Raw genomic sequence first — 23,692 nt, 5'->3', positions numbered from 1 at the left:
GGTTAGGTGCTGGGACTATCGTTGGGGTTGTGATCGGGGCGTTGGTGGGGTCGATCTTTCTAGCGTTGACTGTTTTGTGCTTTTGTAGGTTACTGAGGAGAAGAGGAAGTGAGAAGACCTCATATATAGGGGATTGAACCATCAATTGAGGCGTAGTTGTAGGGCCATACAGGATGCTTTTATTACTTCTTCTCTTGCCGAAAGTATCATGATAGGAGTAAGTTTTGCTGGAGTATCTGCCTATTTTTTTTTTTTAGATAGTTTGCACCCAGTATCCCTATAAAGCGTTTTATGTACCAAGTCATGTCCCAAGAGTGATATAACATTGCGTCGAGGTTTGTAAAATATGATGGAGGCAATGCTGGCCGTGATTCAAATTGTAACCTAGATGAGTATACATAAAATGGGCCATACAACAACGATACACCAAATGTAAATCGAACCCGACTAACACACGTGTGCTGTTTATATTCCACTAAAATATTGCTTTGTCATGAAAATCAATAGTTAGGACTTTTCATTTCGAAGAGATTACAATGTGAATTAGCACCGAAAGCTCACCTATCAAGCGCGAAGCGGCCTCAGAGTTGCACTACAGCATAGCCTCTTATAACCTGTGTAAATCGCAAGTTCCCGCCCAAACGCACTGAATCTGCAGCTTTGGGGGCTCAGACAAGGAAACATTTGGCTTAAGCGGCCCGCCGCTGTTGCTTTCGGGGCTCAGTCAATTTCTGATGTCATGTAAATCTCTCCTGCAAAGGCCGTTGTGGGGCAATTCATATCCTAGGCTCATGCTACGCAAGTCGCTAAGGATATGAGCGCCAAACAAGCGCACACGCAGGTGATCCTAAGCAGCTTTACTTCAGTCACTTCAGTCACCCCGGTCACATCGGTAGCTTTGCCCCGCTACTGGCAAGCGTTCTCTTGCGCGACGTACTACCTCCTGTGCGAAACTTCTAAATGTATCGCCTTTTGTGCATCGGCCCCTATATCACATATATACAACTTTAGAAAGGTAATTCTCTCTCCACAACACTTGTGATAGAATTCTAATCTACAAAGACAAGGTGCAAGATATGCGACAATTCTTGGTCAGGACCTGAGGCTCAGGATGCACTTAGAGACTGCTTTAAACAGCACGTAAGGGAGTGGTCCCAGGAATGATACCTTCTTAGTAACCAACTTTCTTGTCTAAACCTTTGTCAAATAAAAATAAAGTTCGTATATAAGCCACTTCCTTACTCTACAGACACTAAAAGGATTAAAGACACGTAGACGCTATCATAAATTGTCATAATCTAGCAGCTATTCAGTCGTCAAAACGCGTGGCACCTGATCCAGCTTCTTCATGATGCCATCCCGATATGCCCCAGCACCCCACTCCACAATTCGAGAAATGAAGAGAACAAATTGCTTTGTATCATGAAAATGAGTTGCCCGAAATGATCGAGAGCAGTGCGCGTGATAAGCGCTTTGATACTCAAAATGTACCCACATTTCGTGTATTGCGCCTTCAGTAACGATAAAAAAAAACAAGCACTGGCATCTCTTTGAAAGCTGACTTATTGTCAGCCGCCAAGTGTGTGTTCCATTGGGCTTGGTCGCGAAGGTCGTTCAAGATTGCAAGCATAGATGCTCCAGCAACGCTAGCTTGATTCTGCGCACTCACCAAGTTGCCATTCTGGCTCAATTCTTTCGCTTCTCCAATTAGGAATGGAAACCGTATACCCATTTCAGCAGCATGTGGGTCACTAAGTATCGATCCAAACGCCTGATGATAAACGAGACGCTGTTGCTGATGTAGCTCAAAGCCATTATGATCAAGCCCAAGTGTAATGTCTGGTTTGGGTGTTGATATATGGTATGGGCTCGCAGGATCCGTACTAAATGTTGGAGCGACTGATGGTGGCAAGGAGGAGCATGAGTATGTGGATATCTAGCCAACGCAATGCAGCTTTTATCATCATTCATACGGTGTCAATTCTGACTGAGAAAGGAGATTGGCATCTCGGGTAGCTGCAGATACGAAAGCCTAGGGCGGGTTTCAAGCTGCCTGCAGGCGTTGAACCTAAGATGCTTTCGAAATTCGCCCCAATGTATCGTGAGCTAGATGCAATATGTGGGCAGCTGAAACCCTGGACAGGAGCCGCTAGGAACGACAAGACACGGCTGTCATTGGGAAGTGAAATGATATCCGAGTCTTCCTGCGCTACAGGAAGATGTTCGTATCGGCAAAGTATAGTTGTGGATAGGCTGCTGCTGATGCCGTAATGTCGTTGAAGATGATTGAGGAGTACCCTGCGGGGAATGGCGCTCCTGCAAAGCGTGCAAAACAGGTAGCCATATCATGGCAGGTAGGAGATGATGCCCGGCGTTTCCCTCGTTTCTACCTGGAAGCAAGCAATTAGTGAGTAAACCTGGGTATCTTGATATAATTGCCTGAGTACCCGCCTTAGCGATAGTAGAAGGGGGATCTGAAGGGCTAGACTGCAACGTGCAGCAGCTGGGATTGACAGGATTTCCTGTGTAAATTTTCCACATAAGAGACATGGGCTAGACTCAGTACCACGTCCCGCAGTTGCAGCATTAGTTGCAAGAAATGGGAGCTTCAACGCTGCAGCTGGCCACCTGCTAGTATCATGTATCTTTTAACCTTAAGCAGCTCTACTACAACATATCAGAGGCTGTAAATGCACGAGTTGTACCTTGTATAAGCTATAAACATTAGCAGGCGGCCAGCCCGACGCGCCTACCCTCTATAGGTATAATCCAATGCGGCATATCTGCCGGGACTAGCACGAAACCTCGTTCTTAGCAATACCTTATAAGGCGACACTAGGTGTAATATACCATTAAGTACTTTATCTTTCATATTCTGATAATGACCTTTCCATGGAAGTTCCCAGACTCTAGGTGCTCATAGGCATTCTTCGCGTTTGCGAAAGCGAATGGCTCATCGTTTAACAACGAGTCGACATGGACCTTTTTCTCTTCCAGATAGCGGTTCATCTCCTCAAAGTCGTCTCGGGTACCCATGGCAATACCCCTGAAAACATTAGCGATACTCAGGCAAACGGGATACAGGATACCTGCTTCAGCGTCGCCATCTTATGCATCAAAGCCATAATCCGACCGGGCGCCCAATCAGCATCGAAGCCAGCCAAGAAGCCGACCAGCGATACTGTACCACCCCTCTCGCACAAGAAGCTGATATCTTCCATTAGAGATGCAGGTCCAGTATTGTTGACAACAAAGTGGACACCCCTTCCATTCGTGAGGCGCTTGATCTCGGCTCCTTGATCAGCGACAGACTTGTAGTTCAGACCTTGGATCTCCGGACTAAGTTTTTTGATCGCAGCGATTTTCTCATCCGACGAGGAGGTAATAATTGGCCGGATTCCAGCAGACAAGCACAAAATCAGCGAGAACATGCTGACGCCGCCGGTACCTGCAAGATTTGAGGAAAGACCTTGCACGAATTGACTAGTGGACTTTACCTTGAAGCAGGGCGTATGCGCCTTGCGGAACATTTCTGAGTCCATTGAGCGAATTCCACGCCGTGACGCCTGCACAGGCGAGCGTGGAGGCCTTTACAGAGTCAAAAAGACTTCCAAGATCAAGCATTCGGGCATAACTTACCTCTTCCCAAGACATATGCTTTGGCAGCTTAACCAAATGCTCTTCATTGAACACCGCATACTCTCTCAGCACACCCGGTGAATTCGTCCCCACTCCAACACCATGTCCATCATTCCCGCCCTCATATGTCTTCCCTATACTGGTGTTTGGGGAAACGCGGTCTCCAAAGGAAAACCGCGACACCGCGGATCCAGTGGCGACCACCTCAGCTGCGGCATCTGAGCAGGGTATTCCTTTATCCTGGATATCTACAGGGTAAGTGCCGTTTAGCATGGCAATTTCGCGGTAATTGAGGGAGACGGCGTGGATTCTGATGATGACATCGTTGGGGCCGAGAGTCGAGGGAAGTTCCTCATTGTCAGAACGGCTGATGGTTAAAGGGCTCTCTTTAGAGCCTTTGAGGCCGCTACGGCGCCAGGCAGAATAGGTTGAAGGATAGGCCATGTTGAGAAAGCACCGTATCAGGCTTGTACTTCGAAGTGGCTTGTTTGATTTCAAGACGTTGAGATAGGCCTTTTATATAAGATCATCCGTTTCCTGTCGACTCTTGTCACATTTTGTCTGGGACCACCATGTTATGGACCTAAGAGTGCGATTTGTGGTACATAGATTAGACGGAAACGGACGTAAAAAATGGAATACTTGTGGCCGCTGAAAGGTGATTGGTTCGGCCGAACATGTGAGGGGCAAAGTGCAGATTGAGTTCCAAGGTTGCAAAGTTGCACTGAGGAAGGAGATTACAAATCATACTTTTGCACACAGTAGGTAAATATTTACCAGGAAACTCTCCAATCCTAACTTTTCCCTATCGACCAAAAATCACAGCAACACGTTAGGAAGCCTCACCTCAGCTTTCAACGCGAGACCATGCCCGCAGACCTCAAAAATATAGCCCTGCGTCACGTTACTAGCAGCCATATCTAGAGTTTTGCATTCTGTGACTGATAGCGGTTATACAGAGAAAGTTAGTCACGCTGAATATATGTTGATTCAACAATTCGTGGCTGGTAGTCTTGAAAGTGCAGTGCATGCCCTGCCAGACAGCATCCACAATCTGCCTGACGCTGTCGAAGGCGTCTTGCGTGAGCGAGCTGGCCAGCTTGCTTCGCTAACGAACCCCTGGGTCCAGCTCTCTACACTCACTTTGCCGGGTCTTCTGATGACGGAAATGGCTCTGATGTGTTTGATGACGATTGCTTCCGAGTCGCATCAACCGGGCTATGAAAATTGGAGCAGTTGCCATCACTGAAATGTTCAAACCAGCAGGCTATAGCTGCGGCGATGGTCGAAGCGGGCCTGGAGTTATCACACGACAGGCTCCACCAGCAAGTACGAAGAGACTGGCTTCGCCTTCAATATAAGCCGCAACATCACGTTAGCTGGCACCTTATTGAACGACTGGAGCAAACCGCAAGGTTTCGGTCACCGCTAGAAGTGACAGCAACGATGTACGGGGTCATGGACCAACGGGACATCGATAGCATCCCAGCCTTCGTCAAGCCGCCGTGGCAAGCAGGCCCAAAACCCCTGATACAGAGTGAGGACGAAGCAAAAGAATGGGTGCAGAAGGTGGCCGCTGATCACTACTCGATAATTTTCTACACTGACGGTTCGGTCGGATATGGCCTTGCTGGCTTGGGAGTCTATCCTCTACTGCTGTTTAGCTTCTAGGTCTTGCCCACAATAGATTGGGGCCCACATGCGGATCCGACACAGGTCGAACTCGAAGCAATCCGATTAGCCGTGCGGACCATTGTCGAAGATTCGATCTATGGGATACGACATGGGCCGATCTCCTACCATATCATGACAGACAGCGAGAGGGCACTACACATTCTTCAAAGACCAGGCAGGCACAAAACCGAAACACTACGACAAGTCTATGGTCTACTCAAGATAGCAGGGCAACAGCAGCTCAGAATCCAGTTCAGCTGGGTTCCGAGCCATTCAGGTGTCTTAGGCAATGAAATAGCACACGATTTAGCACACTCGGCCACCGAATTGGGCGCATCCCGACAAACAAGAAATTCACGTTAAAAGAAAGCCGAAAGTTGGAGAAATATTGCCAAGACCTGAAGCATGCACATTTCCTGTCTTTAAATGTGGCGAGACACCTGAGAGGGCTAGACAGCACTTCCGGGGCGGCATGTCCGCAAACTCTATGATGGACTGAATCGAATGGATTCAGCAATACTAAACCAGCTACGAGGAGGGTACTGCAGGTTGAATGCTTACCTGTTCAAGATTGGGCAGGTCGACAGCGAACTATGCGAGTACGGTAACAAAGAGACGGTCGAGCACTTTCTGCTAGAGTGCCCAAGATGGGATGCACATAGAAAACGACGACGGAAACGAGAAGAACTTGAAAAGCTCACAGTGACCAGAATGTGTGGCGCATACTCATCCGAGAAGTTAGATGGACCTATTGAGAAATGGCGGCCGACCATGCAGACCGTACGAGAGGCTATTTCATATGTAAAGGACATAGGGAGACTGGATGCAAGGACTACAAATTAGAAGTATAGGTGCAGGGATCTGCAAAGGTAATTTCGACTCTCTGCCGGCAGCAAGAGGAGTGTCACTCTAGAACAGAACCCTAGTGCAGTGTCTGCAGACCCTCCACATGTACTCCGTACCAGCAATCAACATCGACCGTGACAAATAGTAGTAGACCGCTAGATCCCCACATAGACCAACACGGTCTGGAAGGGCGTAGGAATTAAAGTCAAAGTCAAAATCAAAGAGGTACCAGTGAACGAGGCAACAGCGCGAAGATCAGCGCCACGTGGCCGCCACAGCTGGTATAACATTGTTCTGAAATGCTGGTTGCACTTTGACATGAGTGTACGAAGTCTGGACGGACGTAAAACCTCGCAGGTATGCTACCAGGGCTGTGGTACCTGAGGTCGGCGTTCTGGCACGACTAGCTGCAATGTGCAAAATGGAAACCAGAAAGACAACACGACTGTAATTTTAGAAAAGGAAGCTGTCCTGGTATGCAGAATTAGCTACTGCGTATCACTCTAGTGTTGGTAAGTTGATCAATACAATTGCGCAATTATGAAGTGAGTACAAACATAAAGTACGTTCCTCCGCTCGTTAACCCCCCAATGACGTCGCTGATTTATCAGCGATCTCGGTGACTTTCCCTTTTGTTGACCCGAGGGGTGCATAATCCATATGGGTTTGGCAAAATGACGCGTATTTAGTAGATTTTGTATCCAACTTTCTCTCTCTCCTCCACTTTGCACCATCTCCACCTAGCCATTTCGTCAAGGCCATCAACTCACAAATGTCTTTGCCCGAAATCAGCGATTCTGACAAGATCAGAAATGCCCTGAACCTGTTGAGTCTTCTAAGTGGTTCTTGATACTGTTCTTGTCTGCTAACAAGCTTTTACCTCAGGTACTCGCGAGGGCTTGACAGAATTGATGGAGAACTTTTGTTGAAGAGCGTATGGCCGGGAGGTATCATCGACTACGGAGAACCAAAGGCTATCGAAGAATTCGTTGGATTCATCACCCCTCTTCTCTCTCGTCTCGGCCCAGGACAGCATCAAATCCACCAGAGTCTGATACAATTCGTTTCACCCACCGAAGCCAAGGTGGAGACGTATTTCACTTCCCTGGGGAGAATGCCAACAGAAGATGGTGATATGGATCAAGAAGTCAATGGAAGATACTTTGATTACTTCGAGAAGAGAGGAGACGAATGGAGAATTAAAGAGAGACACCTGTTTCAGGATTTTATCAGGGCCAGAACTCAATCGTAGGTTTTACCACAATTTTACATGCAATGGATACTGACCCTGCTGCAAAACACAGAGTCGACTGGAGCAAGCCTCAGTTAGGGCCTAATGTACCTTCGAAGAAGATTGTCGGTCAAAAAGGGAAGGCTGATCGCACAGTTGGCCTCTTTGCTTCGTCCTAGTCTTCTCTCGTTTCAGAGGGCAGGAGAGAAAGGATCAAAGCTCTAATATCCTTACATATCGACTATGTGAGAACTGACCCTTGTACGCGTCCCAAGAACTATCCGACTCGGGTCTGTACTCCTACATGCTCAGCACAGACTATAGCGAGACCTACCCCTACACGTAGATTTGATAGTTTTGAAGTATCCTTTGTACAAGACCTATAGGAATAGAGACCTGTCCTTGCGTTACCTATCCTAGTGCTCCTATACACCTTGTAGTGGATACACACACGTTTCAGACCTCTCTAGCATCCTGCGTCAATACATATACCCGTAATAAACAATAGTTAGTATAAGTATTTAATTATACCACATCTCTTTAATAGTCCGGTCATACTTTTCACTATCAACTCTTAGATGTCCACAGTGCTCGCTCTGCAAGAACTCGACGCTCTTAGCCTGCCATCCCTTTCTTTGCGCAATCTCGCTGTGTTCGATCACGTCCTTCCAGTCTACCATCTTGTCGGTTTTGCTCCACACATGTGTGATCCTTCTTTGTGCACCTTCCCTCTGTGTCGTAGTCTCATCGTTCAGCAAAGTATTGCGGATGAGGTCCTCAAAAAGAGGATAAAATCCCAAAGCCGCTCCACTCCGAGATTCGACAGGGATTGCGTGCGCGATGAAAGGGCCCACAATGGGAGTTATGAACGTTTGTGGCAGCGACAGTATAATGCTACGGTACGACTTCCAGTATTCGCCCTTGGCAGGTCCGGAATCGCAGATGATACCACTTGAAGTGGGATCTTTTGGCCGGTCTTCTCCTTGAATACGCGAATGACTTGGGTGGCTGTATTAGAGCCGCCATTACTGAAAGTGTGGATCCGAATCTTGGGCGTCTTGTAGGTCTGTTCGGCCACAGAGATTGTGCGCTGAATTACTGTCACGGCTTCGGAAACTTGGCGCCGCTGAATGAAATATGGTGGAGTGATTGTGAAGACTGACGACTCAATGTTCAGAATAGGCTAGGGACCTTGGAAGCAGCTTCAATTGCATTGAGCAGCTGTTGCTTCTCAGTTCGCGCAGCCCACAAGTTAATAAGCTCGCCTTGAGCAGGCTTATCGCTGTTTGCTGGGTCTCCATATAAACCCCAGAAGTCGCTCACAATGAAGATTTGGACGCGAAGTCTAAAGCCAAAACCCTACTTCTGTTGATTTAACTGGACGAGAGGTGCGCTCATTTGGGCCTACCATACTAAGTCACGACCAGATGATGCGGTACATTTGAGCTAAACAATGCACGGAATGCTAATGCACGCAACTTTATCGCTAGTAACGCATTCTCAAGGAGGGCTCTCTTTTGCACGGTAGATCCAAATCGAACCCGAATAACACATGTGTGCTGTTTATATTCCACCAAAATATTGCTTCGTCATGAAAACCAATAGCACTTTTCATTCCGAAGAGATTACAATACTTAGGGTTTATGTTCCTCTTATCGGCATTGACGATATTCAAGTATACCTCAATCATCATTCAAACATACAAGAGCTGAGAAGAATACATAACAAATTATATAATACCCTCCGATCCGATGTCGCATACGCAACAATACGAACACAATGCAAGAAACGCCCAAGAGCTTGACTACCCGAATGCTCACATCATGACATCGTACAGATTTTACTTGAATAAAACCCGAATGGGAATACACTAGTCCTACCTGGGATCTAGCGAGCGCATTCCCGTCAGACCTAAACTACAACGGGAGTTTTGTGTCAGAAGTGTCAACTACAGGGCGGAGCACTAGAATGAAAGGATTTGTTAACTGGCTCCAGAAGTGACTAATTAGCTTCTCCACCAAGGAATCCTACGTCTCATCATCGGAATATATAAAAATGAGCAATCCTTTGATAGAAATGTTCCGAAAATATACCCAACATTGGTTTATCGCATCGTGCTACGATGAGTACCACAGTCGAGACAGAGACGATTGAGTTACAATCAACGGTCAAAGCCGAACACTCGATCCGTCGCGCTTCATTCCTTCATGCACAGAATGCTAAGGGGTCCTTCGACTCATCCCGCTCAGGCCTTGTCGGAAATGCCAATGGCTTCATATCATCAAACAATGCCATCAATGAAGAACCTATGGCTCCTATTCTAGCGGAACCCAAACCAACATCTTTGCTCCGAACCGTCATCATCATTTTCCAACCTTCTTTCGTAAATTTTCTGAGCAGCTTTACGAATGGCATCATCACCGTAGGGCTCCCGGCGATTGCGCGCTCTGTCTCGCTACCGCGTGCGTTGTACCTATGGCCATCTTCAGTCTACGGCTTGACGGCTGGAGCCATGCTGCTTATCGCAGGTTCCATTGCTGACATTGTGGGAGCTCGACTAGTCGAACTTCTTGGAATTTTTCTCCTAGGCTGCTTCACTCTAGCATGCGGTCTTGCAACGACGGGTATTCAATTGGTGGTTTTCCGTGCGCTGCAAGGAATCGCAACGGCAATGCATCTGCCCGCAAGTGTCGCTCTTGTTGCCAACGCCGTTCCGCAAGGGAGGGCAAGGAACATCGGCTTCGCATGCTTGGGCCTGAGCCAGCCGCTAGGCTTCTCAGTTGGGCTCGTGGTTAGTGGTGTGCTTGTTGAAACGGCTGGTTGGAGGTCTGGATTTTATCTTTCTGGTGGTGCAATGTTGGTCGCCTCCATTATTGCAATTTGGTCATTGCCGAAGGTGAAGAGCGATGAGCATCCGGAGAAGGGTATTCAGCTCTTACGGAAGGTTTGGACAGACATTGATTGGGTGGGTGGTGTTATTGCAAGTGGAGGGTTGGCAATCCTGGCTTATGTCCTTGCGTATGTATATCTCATATACCAAATAACTGAGAAGTCGACTTCTACTAATATTTCATTCTAGCATTCTAAGTGCAGATTTATCAACCATCAGCACCCCTACCACAGCATCTTTACTCGCACTTAGCATTGCCCTCCTGATCGCCTTCCCCTTCTGGATGAGCTACCGTACACGCAATGGAAAGCCCGCCTTGGTCCCCAATGTTCTCTGGAAGAACATCCCATTCGCCAGCACATGCATTATGGTCGTCATCTCCTATGGAGTCATGAACTCCATGGAGCTTTTCTCCAGTCTGTACTTCCAAGAAGTTCAAGAACGTTCTGCCCTTTCAGCCTCGCTCAACTTACTCCCCAACTTGATGGTAGGTGTTGTTCTGAATCTATCCATGGGTCTCTTCGTCGATAGATTACCCGCCCGCTGGCTCGTGGTCGTTTCGTCTTTCATCTGTGCTCTTGCACCCCTTTTCATGGCTGTTGTGGATCCAAATTGGTCGTACTGGTACATGGAGTTTTGGGCTCAGATCTTTGCGCCATTCTCTGGGGATATTATGTTCACCGTTGGCCTTATCATTGTTAGCGAGAACTTCCCTGAGAAAACGCAGGCGCTTGCTGGAGCCATCTTCAATACAGTTTCTCAGTTTGGTATGAGTCTAGGGATTGGCCTTTGTCAGGTCGTGGCGCTTGGAGTGATGGGAAGCGCAAAAGGCGGGGGTGGACACGGTGGTGAGGGAGACGCATTCGAGAATGTTAGTAAGGGAGATACGTTGCGCGGATATCGAGCCAGTTTCTGGACTATGTTTGCTGCGATGATGGCTTGTGGTGCTATCGCTGTCTTTGGGTTGAGGAAAGCCGGAAACGTAGGATTGAAGAGGGAGTAAAAGTTGGAAATTGATCCTGGCTTCATTTGTCATGGATGATGTATTATACTGCATGCTAATGATCTCAAATCTATACCCTCCATCTGTCTACCACTTCAAACAATGTCTCATCGCCGCCTACATTGCCTGGGAACACCACATATGGCAGACCTGGGTGTTTGCTGGTCGGCTCGTCACACCTCCAAAGTGGCACTCCAGCAGCGGCTTGACCCACAATCGTGGCTTTCTTCATTCTCAAGCCTTTCGTGGCCATGTCTGAAGAGGTGATGCCACCCTTTGCGATGACATAACGGGGCTTGGTCTGTAACCTTGTAAGGAACGAGACGAGCGCCGCGGCAACGATGGAACCAATGTCCAATGATTTCGCTTCATCCGCTCCAACAATCAATTTGCGAGATGTCATTATCAGCACATCCTGGGGTTTGAGAAGTTCGGATTCCGCAATGGACAATGCATTTTGCAATTCCTTTTCACTGCTCTCTGGTGATTCGAGGAGCTTGTTGACGTCAAGTTCTACTGTCGTCAATCGATCTCCTGACTTTTCCCGCAGTGCCTTGAGTTGCGCCGTGGTTTTGGGGACATATGAACCAGCAATTATAAGCCCACCGCGGCTAGGATCTAGGCTCAATTGCTTCGCTGAGATAGGAGGAATGGGCGATATTCCAAGGCGCGCAGAAACGAAGGCAGCGCCCGATCGGAAGAGGAACTTCCTCCCCTGCACGGATGCCTTGAGAATTCCGAGAATAATGACGTCCATATCTTCTTCAGCAGCAGAATTAGCGATCAGAACTGTGCCTTTGGGAACCGTAGTCAAGATCTCGGCAATTTTATCAGGACCACCCGTGCGAATATCTTGCAGACTCAAGCCCTGCACCCTCTCGCGAGCGATCGCGCCCTTCGACTTCTCCACCACCCAGTCTCGTAGGTCACTGCTCTTGTAACCAAACGTGGCGTCTTTTGCGAACGGCGTCTCGCCCGCTGGGACGAGGGTGTCACCTTCCGAGACATAGTGCACGTTGTCAATCGTATACCTCCCACCCTGCAAGAAGAACGGCGCAAGAATCCAAGCATCGCTCTGTCCTAGCGCTTCCTCCACAGCCTGAGGTTCTACCGGGAAATGGCCCCGCAGCGTAGAATCCCCTCTAAGCACCACTTCGAACGTCTTTCCGGCAGCCGCAGCCGCAGCCTTGAGGTTTTGACATATTTCAACCGTGAGCGCTTTGGCTTCTGGAGGATGCAAGGCCCGGGAATTTGTGAGGATGAAGAACCCGCTTCCGGGCTTAGTGTTCCGGAACTCCTCGGTCAAAACGGATGTGGACCAGGTGGTGAGCACTGGGATGTCATGACATGTCTGCGTGCCTGTCGGGTCGTCGTCAAGAGCCACGAGGATTGGGATGCTGGGATTCGACTGGATCTCCCGCCTTGTCTGGGCCCGCAAGTCGTCTGAGGATTTCGACAGAGGGGGAAGTGATGCAAGGGTGGATTTTAAGGGTAAGGGGGTTGGGGACGACATGGTGGAGTTTGACAATTTCACTTTGAAAACTTATCAATGTCTGCGCACGTTGCGCGCCTACGTCGTTGGTACTTATGTTATATCAATTGACGCATCATTGCGACGGCTTCCTGGATTGAGTTAGCGAAGATGGGGCAGCTTGTGTTTGTGACCAGAACGCTTCCGGGGAATCGGCGGTACTCCCTCTCCGCACTTCTGCCCGAGTCGTAAGCTAACCACCTCATAGCCGATTACCTGGTGCTGAATAGTTCATTTTCCGGCGAAAAGCGAAGGGATCAAGTCCTATTTGGCGAGCACAGCTGTTCGAAACTTGATCATTGAAATCTGTTGCTCACATCTGATCAGCAATTAATTTGCGTGTCGTATGGCCTTGTGATGCCGCCCTTATTTCCTTTTTTTTTATTGAAATTTCCCGTGGCTACACTCCGTACAAGCCAGATCCATTCCAGTGGTAGTTTTAGCTAACGGCTGGAAGGGTCATATGAATATGTATGGCCTATCAGCTCCAGATTCAATTGTTGCCATTGGGCAATATTTGGTGTTTTACCCGACTTTCGCTGTCGGATCGCTGGGCGCTGGCCTTGCTGTGGACAAACGATACCCGCATACTGGCCTAAGGCTTGCTGTTGACGTGTGGAGGTGGAGGCGGAGGCGGAGGTGGATGATAGGATCGATGATTCGATGTGGAGCTCCCCCTCAACAACCTTTAAAACGGAAAATCGGCGTACAGTCATGTGTAAGATCTTGGCAATGTTTACAACGAGTCCAGATGTCTTCTGATTCTATTTAATGTGCTCTTTGAAACCCTTCAATATTCAAACTCCCTCGAACTTCCTGGCCAATTAGAGTGCGATGACAGCCCATCAGCGTGATTGGCCAGGGAGTTGAAAGGAGTTTAATGGAGCTTGAAATCAATGCATCATCGATCAAATCTGTAGAGTTGTCAGATTGACTACAGTATTTCATCGGAATTCGTATGAATATCTAGAAATTCAAAATACAGATGTCTACTTCAGTCATACCTGATCGACTGTCAATATTCACGACGGGCTGCTATACCTTCCCAGGTAATTTTAACGGAACGAGGAAGAGAAGTCTTATTCAAGTCAACAGTAACGGATGCTTACAGCCATCTATATAACAATCAATAGCCCTTTCCGATGTCCCATGTTCTCATCGCGCTTTTGAAGGTACCGAGCACGCCAGCTGGATTGCATGGTATGCACCCATTAACATCCAGGAGCAATGGCGACACCGTTCCGCCCAATTGCGTCACACGCCTCAACATACAAGGTTATGAATCATGCGGATAACACCAGCCTCGAAACAAATCAGCGTCGACGATTCATTGATCTCCTCAGTATAACAATAATGGCAACATTATCAGGCCTACTGCATCAGAGTTTCATGGCTTTCAAGAGCGCATATAACATGAGTCCAGATAACCCGCAACTTCGAGTCAGATCAGTCTCCAATCAAGACAGATCCTATTCTATCATAGGAAACATAATATGGCCACTCATTCGGTTCGACCTGGCGGTCCATCTATCAAGTCCCCACTAGATTTCGCAGACAGTCCACTAAGTCAAGCCATTTCCACGCAACCCCTACTCCTCGGCGTTTTTCTCAACCTTCAGGATATCCACGTATCGTCGCAACCCACAACTAATTCCTGGACTTATGACTACAATCTGGCCTGTGTCCAGGAGGCCGAGCGCCAGGGTTTCGAGCTGGCGTTTTCGCGCATGCAATGGCTGCCTAAGGGTGGTTACGATGGAGAAGCATCTCTGGACGCCTTCATAGCTTTGGGCGCAATGGCGAGTGCGACAAAGACGATTCATCTCATATCAACTCTCCATGTACTTTATGGACCTCTACATCCCCTGCATCTTGCAAAATGGGGTGCTACACTGGACCACATTTCCAAAGGACGGTGGGGACTTAACATCGTGACTGGGCATCGCGTCGTCGAGCATGAGATGTTTGGCGCACCACCTGGTGGCAGAATCGAGCATGACCAGCGATACTCCAGGTCTTCCGAGCTTCTAGACGTTGTGAAGTCGCTCTGGGCCGAGGACGAGAACATCAGCTACGACGCCACTGAGAAAGGTAATGGGAATACCTGGCGGCTCAACAATGCTTGGGTATCTCCGAAACCGCTCTACGGGCGACCAGTGATAGTCAATGCAACTGGTTCGCCTGCTGGGATCGAATTTGCCACGGATCAATCCGATATCATATTCATTACTTCTCCCGGTGGCGCACACATCGACAGTGCCCTAGAGACGCTACCGGCACATATTGCGAATATCAAAGACATTGCACGCCAGAAGGGGAGGGATATCAAGACGCTTATTAACCCCATCGTTGTAAGTAGAGATACGACGGAAGAAGCGGATGCTTATGCCACTGCTATCTGGAAGGGTAAACCAGGACAAGAGAACATTCAATCATTTGGGCAAAACAAGCATTACGACAGTGATGCCCAGGCTTGGAAAGGAAGAAAGGACGCTAGCCACAAGCAAGGCCTAAACATCGGAGGAAACATAGAGATCATTGGGAGTCCGGAACAGGTGGCTGACCAGATTGAGGCGCTCCACAAAATTGGCATTGATGGAATTCAGCTATGCTTCTATGATTTCCTTCCCGATCTGAAGCATTTTGGAGAAAAGATTCTACCATTGCTAAAGGAACGGGGCCTTCGGGTTTGATAGAGAATCAATAGTCTTACAAAGCATAGCTTTTCAGTCGTGCGTGGCGTTCTAGGGCTATATCTTCCTTTCTGGTGCACCCCAGATGTATCTCCGATGTGCACCGGAAATAAACTTGAGTAAATCGATAAGGAAAACAAGAGTGGCGTACTTAAATACAGCCAAGCGTATTCCAGGTAGTTCGTAAGTTACCTTAGGCACATGGTAACCGATGATGTCGCGAGCTTCGCTACCGCCGCGTGGGTTAGTATTCATACCCGTTTTTAGCGCGGTCGTTGAATCAACCTACATGCTCACCAATCGAAGTTGCGATATGCGCGTTCTTATCATGCATTCCATCAACAGGATATTTATTGCGTGCTTCATTGACCGTGCAGATTAATGCCATATTACTAGCCGAACCCTGAAGAGCACACCATCTGACCTAGATTTACACAATGTGCACCATGTATGCCTTAGCGAATATCGTGCTTGCAACTAGTGACCAGGGGTTGCCCTTCCAAACCACCCAAGCAATGCCTCGCAAGTACCGTACAAAAGGCTTCGACGTCGCCATGAATGAATAGTACTGCACCGCTCTCTTGTCAAGCTTCCTGGCATTCTTAGGCCAAGTTCATACCGAGCATACCGACCAAGCAATGGCAATGGCATCTCACTCCGGTGTGCCGCGGCGGAAATGGTGGAAGATTCAATGGTTCTCAATTGATGATACACCCGAGGAGAAAAAGTTCATCACAAAGCTTGATCTGGTCTTGGTGCCATACATTTTGGTCTCTTACTGGGTCAAGAACTTGGACCAGAACAACCTCAGTAAGTTCAGGAAATCTTGAGATTGCTTAATCTACAATTCTGAGATTCTGATTTTCCCTTTAGACAATGCCTATGTTGGCGGTATGAAAGAAGAACTTGGGTTCTACGGCAATGAACTCATCCGGTTACAAACGATGTATATCATCGGAGCGGTTTTGGGGCAGATACCGTTCCTATTCATCTTCACATATCTACCAATGTACTGGCTGATTCCCGGAATGGATATTCTCTGGGGCGTTGCCACGCTGCTGCAGTTCAGGGCCCAATCGTTCGCGGAAATGGCTGCATATCGTTTCTTGGTGGGATGGTTTGAGGTACTCCACTGCTTCTTCCCACCACATTATTCTGGCTAACAGTGCCACAGGCTGCCTACTTCCCAGCAGTACATTATCTTCTTGGTGAGTTAGCAATGCCACTTCGCATTGGAACCGGTCATTGACAAAACCATAGGCTCTTGGTATCGTGGTCACGAGATCAGTCGTCGTGGAGGAGTATGGTACACTGGACTACCCATAGGTACCCTAACGGCAGGACTTGTTCAGGCCGGTGCCACCAGGGGTCTTGAGGGTGTTCATGGCCTCTCTGGGTGGAGGTACGTTATGATCTGTTCTAGGAGCTAGAAGCAACCACTGACGCAAATTCAGATGGATGTACATCATCTGCGCTATCATTACCATACCCGTTGGAATTGTCGGCTACTTTGTAATCCCTGGCACTATCGACAAGCCAAACAGATACGTTCTTAACGACAACGACTTAGCTATTGCGCGCCAGCGCCTTGGTAAAAACGGCCACAAGGTACAGGGAAAACTCAAGTTTCATCACATCAAGAAGATCATGTCTAGCAAACACTTCTGGATTGTCGTCTTTGTCGACGTGTTGTTCTGGAATGCTGGCATTAATTCGGGCGCGTTTCTGCTATGGCTCAAGAGCTTGAAGAGGTACGACTCGGCGACTGTGAACGAATACGGCACAATTCCTCCAGCAGCTGGAATCTTTTTCACATTATTTGCGAACTTCTCGTCCGATCTGCTGTGGGGACCTGTGTGGGCCATCACGTTCGCAAGCGGCATGAACACAATCACAAATCTAATCTTAGTACGTCTCTCTTCAACATCACGAAACCATATAACATACTTGGGAACTAACTTTGGGTTTCTCCGATATACAGACCATATGGCATGTCCCCGAATCCGCGAAATGGTTCGCTTACTGTAACTACGGCTGGTCGTTCGCTCTCTCCAGCGTCCTACATGGCTGGGTCAACAACATGCTCCGCGATTCTCCAGAAATGCGTTCGTTTACGCTAGTATTCATAAACATCATAGCGCAATCATCCACCGCTTGGACTGGGCTGTTAGCATACCCGACAGTCCAAGCGCCGCGATTCCCCAGAGGTTATGCCTTCTCTCTTTCAATGTCTACGTCTTTGATTGTCGGAGCTCATCTCTTGAACCTGTATCTGAAGAACAGGAAGGATTCCAAGGCAATCGATCCGTCGCATACGTCGGATGGTGATGATACGGATAGTGGGTCGTTGCCGGAGCAAGTTGATGGCGGAGTGCCATCGAAGGGTCATGTGGATACAAAGGTCACTTCGTCTTAAAAACCTAACCTTATTGGAATTTGAACACTTAACTACTGAGCTGTTATGAATCTATAGAAAAGGGCTTAAATTATCCGAAATCTCTCTATACTATTTTAATAGTACTTGAAAGGAGAGCAAACGTAACATTGTCTCAACCATTTTAAAAGAAAGAGTAAAAAGCCACTGTGAATGTAATAACACTATACAGCTGAACTGTCGAACTATCACAGCATCAATTATTGCATATGCTAAGCCTAAGATATCATCGAAAATTGTGATATAATATCTACTTGATATGCATGAAAGCAAGGCATCCTCACATTGCCTGGACGGCACGTGGACGATATTCTTGCTCCAAGAACTGACATTCCTCGTCCGATAACTCGACCGTCAAAGACTCAAATATCTGCTCCACACGGCGCACGCTAGTCAAACCTACAATCGGTGCGCACCCCTTCTTCAAAACCCATGCAGTTGCCACGCTGGCCATGCTGCAACCCTTCTTACCAGCGAGCTCTTCCACCTTTTTGATGATCTCCGGATTAGCATCGTCGAACCATTTCTTTGTTTTAGCATCTGCCTCCGACCTCTCTGTCTGTGTGTTCACTGGCCTCCCCAATAAGCCTCTTGCGAGCGGCGACCAAGGAATGACGCCAATGCCCTGAGACTTGCAGAACGGTATCATCTCCCTCTCTTCCTCTCTATAAAGCAAGTTATAGAAAGGCTGCATGCTTGTGAATGGAGTCCAACCGTTCAACTTTGCCGTGTATTGTAACCGCGCAAATTCCCATGTGTACATTGACGAACCGCCAATATACCTTACTTTACCCATCGTCACCAGATCATGAAGAGCACGCATGATCTCTTCGGGTGGCGTATCTCGATCCAGTCGGTGCAATTGCAAAACGTCGATATAATTCGTCCCAAGCCGCTCCAGGCTTGCGTCTACGGCATCGAAAATGTGCTTCCTACTCAGTCCCATCTGATTAACTAATTCCTGCGAGTATGAATCCGGCGGTTGAGGCCTCGAATCGTCGTCCATGACTGGGTAGTAAAGCTTCGACAAGATGACGACTTTGCTACGTGGTATGTTGAATTTCTTCATCGCGCGACCGAGGATCCGCTCGCTCTCGCCATTCGAGTACGTGTTCGCCGTGTCCCAGGTGTTGATACCAAGATCCCATGCGCGCTTGATCACGTTCATGCTTTCATCCTCCGAGAGTGTCCATGGTGACCCTTCCCACTTTGGATTGCCAAAAGCCATGCATCCGAGGATTATACGGGATGTTTTCAGCCCTGAAGTTCCCAGTCGAGCATATTGCATCTTAGGGAAAGAAGCATTCGGCTCGCTTCCGGCTTGTGTTGTCATGTTGTGTTTTGTCGAATGTAGTATCCGAAGTTCGCAAATGATGTTAATAGCGGTCTTGTAATGGTGCTGTTGGTTTAGACTTTCGATCCTCGTAGTACGTTGGCAAATCGATGGTCACTCAATGTATGCTTTCGCAATCAAACCGATGGAGACTCAAAAATATCTCGTGTAAGAGGTAAATTGTCTCGTATGTTCAGTCCTGAAGGTAAATCACGGTAGCCAACTGTACACTATACCAATATCCATACCAAATCGCGCAATGCCGCGTCCTCGGAATCAAGGTCGCGATTTTCGGAATGCAGACCGAGGCAAGTGGGGTTTTAGTGTTGGGAAAACGATCGGGGTTCTCACCGTGCACCCCGAAATCCACTTTGGTGCTCCTAAGACACACAATTCCATGAGGAAAAGAGTCATGTCGGAGAAAATTAAACGTCATTGGTAGAAATCATTACGGCGCGTCAGGCGGATTGCAGCGCGTATCGGCATTTGTTCATGGGATATATACATTGGTGGTCCAATACTCGATTTGGGCTTCCTACTCGCTAATTCATTCATTCCAGGCTTTTCTCCGTCAATTGCCTTTGCTGGTATCGAAAAACATTCGTACTACCAATTTACTCCCATCATCCTTCCAAGTTGACACAAAGATGTCCGCAAAATACATTCTCATCACCGGTGCAGGTGGCTTCATTGGCCAGGAACTTGCTGCTGCACTCCTCGAATCGGATTCAAATCATCAACTCGTCCTTGCCGACGTTTTCGAACCACCCTCGCCCCAGAACTCGTCCTCTCGCGTCAGATCAGAGAAAGCCGACCTCACAAGCTCCTCCGCCGTCGATTCATTACTCTCCAGCCAGCAATGGCACGCAACCTACCTCCTCCATGGCATCATGTCTGGAGGCGCCGAAGCAAATCTCGACCTCGGTCTCGCTGTGAACTTGGACTCGCATCGCTTTGTCCTCGATTACCTGAGAAAGAACCAACCAGGCGTAATCGTTGTCTTCCCATCGTCCCTCGCCATATATGGCCCTCCAGAGAAGCTGGGAGACGTCGTGAGCGAGAAAACAATCCCGATCCCGCAGTCGAGTTATGGTGCAGAGAAATTGATTATCGAGACACTCGTCAACGACTTCTCGAGACGAGGATTGATCGACGGTCGTGTCACCCGACTACCGACAGTCATTGTTCGACCAGGTGCCCCGTCAGCAGCCGCATCGAGCTTCGCTTCAGGGATAGTGAGAGAACCACTCAAGGGGGAGAAGAGCGCACTTCCAGTTAGTCGTGATTTGGAAATGTGGGTTGCGTCTCCAAAAACGGTGGTGAAGAACCTTGTCGCGATAAAAGACGTGCCAAAAGAGAAGTTTGGAAAGAACCAGGGAAGAGTAGTAAACCTGCCGGGACAGACGGTCAAGGTGAGCCAGATACTTGATGCACTGAAAGCGGTGGGGGGTCAAAAAGCCCTGGACTTGGTAGAAGAGAAGCATGATCCTAAGGTCGAAGCTATTGTAGCCAGTTGGCCCGCTCGATTTGATATCACCGTTGCTAGGGGTTTGGGTATGGCTGAGGATATTCCCCTGACCGAAGAAGTCCAGAATTTTGCCAGAAGTTTGAAGGCATAGATAGTTATTAAAGAATAGAACAATAATTTAGATTCAAAATCCAGAGAAGTTGAAATCGTAGTTCCCAGAATCAAAATGTAGGAAGGGTGTGGTGGATAGGTTGAGGTCTTCCTCGAAGGGGTTTGCAATCATGCCTCCGTTGAAGATACCCGTTCCATTGCCATTAGCCATTGAGGACATCGTAGTGGACGGCTCATTGACATATTGCATTCCTGTTTGGTCCATTCCATTGGAAACAGGCGGGTTGTGAAATACCGGCGGGCTTTTGATCTTTGATAGTGTCATCTTCTCCAACCCGTCAGCCATTAGATGGACTAGATGCCACTTCCCGACTGCAGTTGATCGAAATTGCTGCACGACTTTGTTGGACATGTCCAACACTCTGGCGTCCTCAATGTACTGCCCGGAATGCTGTGCTGCGATTTTGAGGAGGAAGACACAGGCAAATGCAATCATGGAGTGAATGTAGTGAGGGATGCCTACAAGGGCTTCTCTAATGTCGAAATCTGTTAGCAACATTTCGACGATCGAAGTTGCAGCAGCGACTGCCGCAATAGCACTGTCTTGAAAGTATGTCGGTACAGGTGCGCCTTTGAGCCCACGAAAAACATGTGAGTGGAGATGTAGCTTGGCGAGGTGGTGGTGCAAGATGACGCCCTTGGTCGGGAATTCGCCAATGAATTGGTGTAATTCTATACTCGTCAGTTTAAATCCATGCAGAAGAAAGAAATACCTTACTCATCAACTCTGTCGTCCAATAGCCCATCCATTGGTCTATTTGTCGGCTGTAGTTGGTCAATTGTGGCGCAAATGCGCGAGGTACTGGTTCACCCGTATCAGGGCCGAAAAGTTCTCGAACATTGCTCATGATGATCAGCAAAGCCATCTGACTGACCAAACGTTTATCGGATTCAGTGAACACCGATCTGGTCATCAGTTCTTCCCAGCCAGAGATGGCAGCATCTTCCCGGACGATGGAAGGGCGTCCGTAAAGAATGGAGAGATGATGATCGCAAATGTACAGAGTATACCAGATCCGCATACAGTCCATCGCTTCTTCGTTGTTTTCGAGTGCACGCTGAAACATGCCACTCAGATTGACTTCAGTAGCTCTCCGTATTGCGTAGCCTGAGAGTGTCCAAGAAACATCATGTAACCAGTATGAGCCAATGCACATAGCCCGGATGTGATCTCGATCTATCCGGCGGTCAAACATCGCCGCTCCCATCTGGCGCCGGAACTCCCGACTACAGATGCCGTACAGATGGTTGCTGTTGGGGTCGTGAAGTGCGGCGACGGTACATATAACCGCAGTCAGTATAGGAGACGATCGACGAAGGCTCTCGAGATCACGGTATCTCCCACTTCCGACCATATACATGAAGTGATCAATTCGGTTGAGGTAAAAGTTGACAAGGCGTTCCGCATCTTCAATACTGACGAGGCCTTGTGAAATGAAGTCGCTTATTGGATGGTTGGGCGTCCGTGTTGATGTGGGTTGCGATTCATCGGGCGTATCATCTGAACGGAGCGCTCGTAGTCGTGTAATTTGATATAATGATTCGATAGGGACATGTGGAAGGGCATCATCTCGAGGGGAAACCCGAGGAGAATTGTCACAAGAAGGCCCCGGGTCCTCCCGTTCGAGACCATCATCATGTGGTGACGGTACATAATCAGCACCTCCTGTAGTCTGCAGGGGCGGCAGGGGCGGCAATGACAACCTTCCTAGAACTTCTTGAAGTGCTGCATGAATATGATCCAGATCAGTGGTGACGGTCGTTTTCCACCTATGGTGCGTTAGTGATGGAATCATGCAGGAATGATTGATCAACATGAACAGCGATCACTGAATCCGGATTGGATTTTCAAAGAAACCGCTGAAGTCTCCGACACGGCTAATGGCATGCATGGACTGACGGCGCAATGCGCGTAAGGAAGATGACTTCTTTCGAAGCATTATCGCACCAGCAATGAAACAGTACAGCAATCGATATGCAAAATAGTAACATACTGTGACCGTTCCTCTATTAAGGTTTGGAGACTTTTGTTCAGTACGCAGGACAGATTTCGCTCTGCGCATCTCTTGCAAGGTGGGCCGCTATCGTCCATAATACACTTAATCTAGTCTGAATGTTAATCATTGACAGTCACATCGGACTTCTTCGGGGTACATAATTTTTGGCGACGGCAGGTCGAGCAAGCTTTCACTTTCCGTGAGATGGTAATTGAAGAAGGTGCAGGCATGTCGTTGGGCTGCTCTGGCGGCTTCGGTCGCGCCGTTGGCGACAGCGACGTGCCTGGCCCATTCTCGTTGGATTGCGACCACGTTCGCTTTGGCATTGCGGAATTGAACCCCTGATGAAGTTGAATATACAACAATGAAGGGCAATTTTGCGGTGTTCTCTACGGATCGAGATTTGTCATGACTAGGAACCTATTCGGGCCGATACTGGTGTCGCTCTCTAAGAAAGCGGGGACGGCTGGCGTCGTTTGTGGAGAACGTTCGAGCGATGGGAAATGCTGGAATCTTAATTGGCCAGGAAGTCGTCCAAAGTAAATACTTGTTCGATTGGATGAAGCCGGTTTTCGCGTGTGATCAACTGCAGCTGCTGATGATGGGGGCAAGATTGGAAGCAACTCCGAGGATCAGGCAGGCCTTTGCCGCACGTGCTACAATGACTACGTGCTCCTTTGGTTTCCAGTAACTACTTCTCCCCTGGTGGCAACAATCGTACTCGTAGTAAGACTGTGAGACGCAGTTCTTCGTGTCGAGGTACGGGCAAGCAAGGGGTGTCG

General features: G+C 48.3%; 12 protein-coding genes across 12 annotated transcripts; 7 read left to right on the top strand and 5 right to left on the bottom strand.

Moving 5' to 3' along the window:
- Positions 1 to 1,329: 1,329 nt before the first annotated feature.
- Positions 1,330 to 1,976, bottom strand: BU24DRAFT_478596 (uncharacterized protein). The gene has a single exon (XM_033533039.1). It carries the CDS (start codon positions 1,969 to 1,971, stop codon positions 1,708 to 1,710), a length of 264 nt encoding a protein of 87 aa, XP_033385844.1. The 5' UTR covers positions 1,972 to 1,976; the 3' UTR covers positions 1,330 to 1,707.
- An 863-nt stretch (positions 1,977 to 2,839) lies between these two features.
- Positions 2,840 to 4,243, bottom strand: BU24DRAFT_388826 (NAD(P)-binding protein). The gene is made up of 4 exons (XM_033525020.1): positions 3,640 to 4,243; positions 3,498 to 3,588; positions 3,094 to 3,448; positions 2,840 to 3,046 (listed from the first exon to the last, which is right to left on the bottom strand). Exons 1-4 carry the CDS (start codon positions 4,081 to 4,083, stop codon positions 2,869 to 2,871), a joined length of 1,068 nt encoding a protein of 355 aa, XP_033385843.1. The 5' UTR covers positions 4,084 to 4,243; the 3' UTR covers positions 2,840 to 2,868.
- Positions 4,244 to 5,085: 842 nt separating this feature from the next.
- On the top strand, positions 5,086 to 5,606 carry BU24DRAFT_407525 (uncharacterized protein; the record flags this gene model as incomplete). The annotated part of the gene is made up of 2 exons (XM_033525812.1): positions 5,086 to 5,248; positions 5,311 to 5,606. The coding sequence occupies 2 exons, from the start codon at positions 5,086 to 5,088 to the stop codon at positions 5,604 to 5,606; spliced, it is 459 nt and encodes a 152-aa protein (XP_033385842.1).
- BU24DRAFT_151876 (uncharacterized protein) lies at positions 5,565 to 6,189 on the top strand. Its single transcript, XM_033521272.1, has one exon. It carries the CDS (start codon positions 5,818 to 5,820, stop codon positions 6,154 to 6,156), a length of 339 nt encoding a protein of 112 aa, XP_033385841.1. The 5' UTR covers positions 5,565 to 5,817; the 3' UTR covers positions 6,157 to 6,189.
- A 693-nt stretch (positions 6,190 to 6,882) lies between these two features.
- BU24DRAFT_420536 (uncharacterized protein) lies at positions 6,883 to 7,848 on the top strand. Its single transcript, XM_033527500.1, has 3 exons — positions 6,883 to 6,984; positions 7,045 to 7,407; positions 7,464 to 7,848. The coding sequence occupies exons 1-3, from the start codon at positions 6,932 to 6,934 to the stop codon at positions 7,567 to 7,569; spliced, it is 522 nt and encodes a 173-aa protein (XP_033385840.1). The 5' UTR covers positions 6,883 to 6,931; the 3' UTR covers positions 7,570 to 7,848.
- Positions 7,849 to 9,698: 1,850 nt separating this feature from the next.
- BU24DRAFT_343920 (MFS general substrate transporter) lies at positions 9,699 to 11,283 on the top strand (the record flags this gene model as incomplete). The annotated part of the gene is made up of 2 exons (XM_033523386.1): positions 9,699 to 10,408; positions 10,470 to 11,283. The coding sequence occupies 2 exons, from the start codon at positions 9,699 to 9,701 to the stop codon at positions 11,281 to 11,283; spliced, it is 1,524 nt and encodes a 507-aa protein (XP_033385839.1).
- An 8-nt stretch (positions 11,284 to 11,291) lies between these two features.
- BU24DRAFT_420534 (uncharacterized protein) lies at positions 11,292 to 12,909 on the bottom strand. The gene has a single exon (XM_033527499.1). It carries the CDS (start codon positions 12,794 to 12,796, stop codon positions 11,354 to 11,356), a length of 1,443 nt encoding a protein of 480 aa, XP_033385838.1. The 5' UTR covers positions 12,797 to 12,909; the 3' UTR covers positions 11,292 to 11,353.
- Positions 12,910 to 14,035: 1,126 nt separating this feature from the next.
- On the top strand, positions 14,036 to 15,599 carry BU24DRAFT_151856 (flavin utilizing monooxygenase). Its single transcript, XM_033521271.1, has one exon. It carries the CDS (start codon positions 14,308 to 14,310, stop codon positions 15,505 to 15,507), a length of 1,200 nt encoding a protein of 399 aa, XP_033385837.1. The 5' UTR covers positions 14,036 to 14,307; the 3' UTR covers positions 15,508 to 15,599.
- Positions 15,600 to 16,145: 546 nt separating this feature from the next.
- BU24DRAFT_478575 (vitamin H transporter) lies at positions 16,146 to 18,069 on the top strand (the record flags this gene model as incomplete). The annotated part of the gene is made up of 6 exons (XM_033533038.1): positions 16,146 to 16,317; positions 16,381 to 16,631; positions 16,725 to 16,909; positions 16,962 to 17,415; positions 17,489 to 17,846; positions 18,026 to 18,069. The coding sequence occupies 6 exons, from the start codon at positions 16,146 to 16,148 to the stop codon at positions 18,067 to 18,069; spliced, it is 1,464 nt and encodes a 487-aa protein (XP_033385836.1).
- A 152-nt stretch (positions 18,070 to 18,221) lies between these two features.
- Positions 18,222 to 19,229, bottom strand: BU24DRAFT_345527 (Aldo/keto reductase; the record flags this gene model as incomplete). Its single annotated transcript, XM_033523451.1, has 1 exon — positions 18,222 to 19,229. The coding sequence occupies one exon, from the start codon at positions 19,227 to 19,229 to the stop codon at positions 18,222 to 18,224; it is 1,008 nt and encodes a 335-aa protein (XP_033385835.1).
- Positions 19,230 to 19,777: 548 nt separating this feature from the next.
- On the top strand, positions 19,778 to 20,909 carry BU24DRAFT_151831 (NAD(P)-binding protein). The gene has a single exon (XM_033521270.1). It carries the CDS (start codon positions 19,922 to 19,924, stop codon positions 20,891 to 20,893), a length of 972 nt encoding a protein of 323 aa, XP_033385834.1. The 5' UTR covers positions 19,778 to 19,921; the 3' UTR covers positions 20,894 to 20,909.
- A 17-nt stretch (positions 20,910 to 20,926) lies between these two features.
- Positions 20,927 to 23,005, bottom strand: BU24DRAFT_344912 (uncharacterized protein; the record flags this gene model as incomplete). The annotated part of the gene is made up of 3 exons (XM_033523423.1): positions 20,927 to 21,585; positions 21,632 to 22,683; positions 22,908 to 23,005. The coding sequence occupies 3 exons, from the start codon at positions 23,003 to 23,005 to the stop codon at positions 20,927 to 20,929; spliced, it is 1,809 nt and encodes a 602-aa protein (XP_033385833.1).
- Positions 23,006 to 23,692: the final 687 nt, after the last annotated feature.

Source organism: Aaosphaeria arxii (genome assembly GCF_010015735.1).
Source record: "Aaosphaeria arxii CBS 175.79 unplaced genomic scaffold BU24scaffold_3, whole genome shotgun sequence".
Lineage (NCBI taxonomy): Eukaryota > Fungi > Ascomycota > Dothideomycetes > Pleosporales > Aaosphaeria > Aaosphaeria arxii.
Note: the sequence above shows the minus strand (reverse complement) of the source record. Positions and strands in the feature narration are given on the sequence as shown.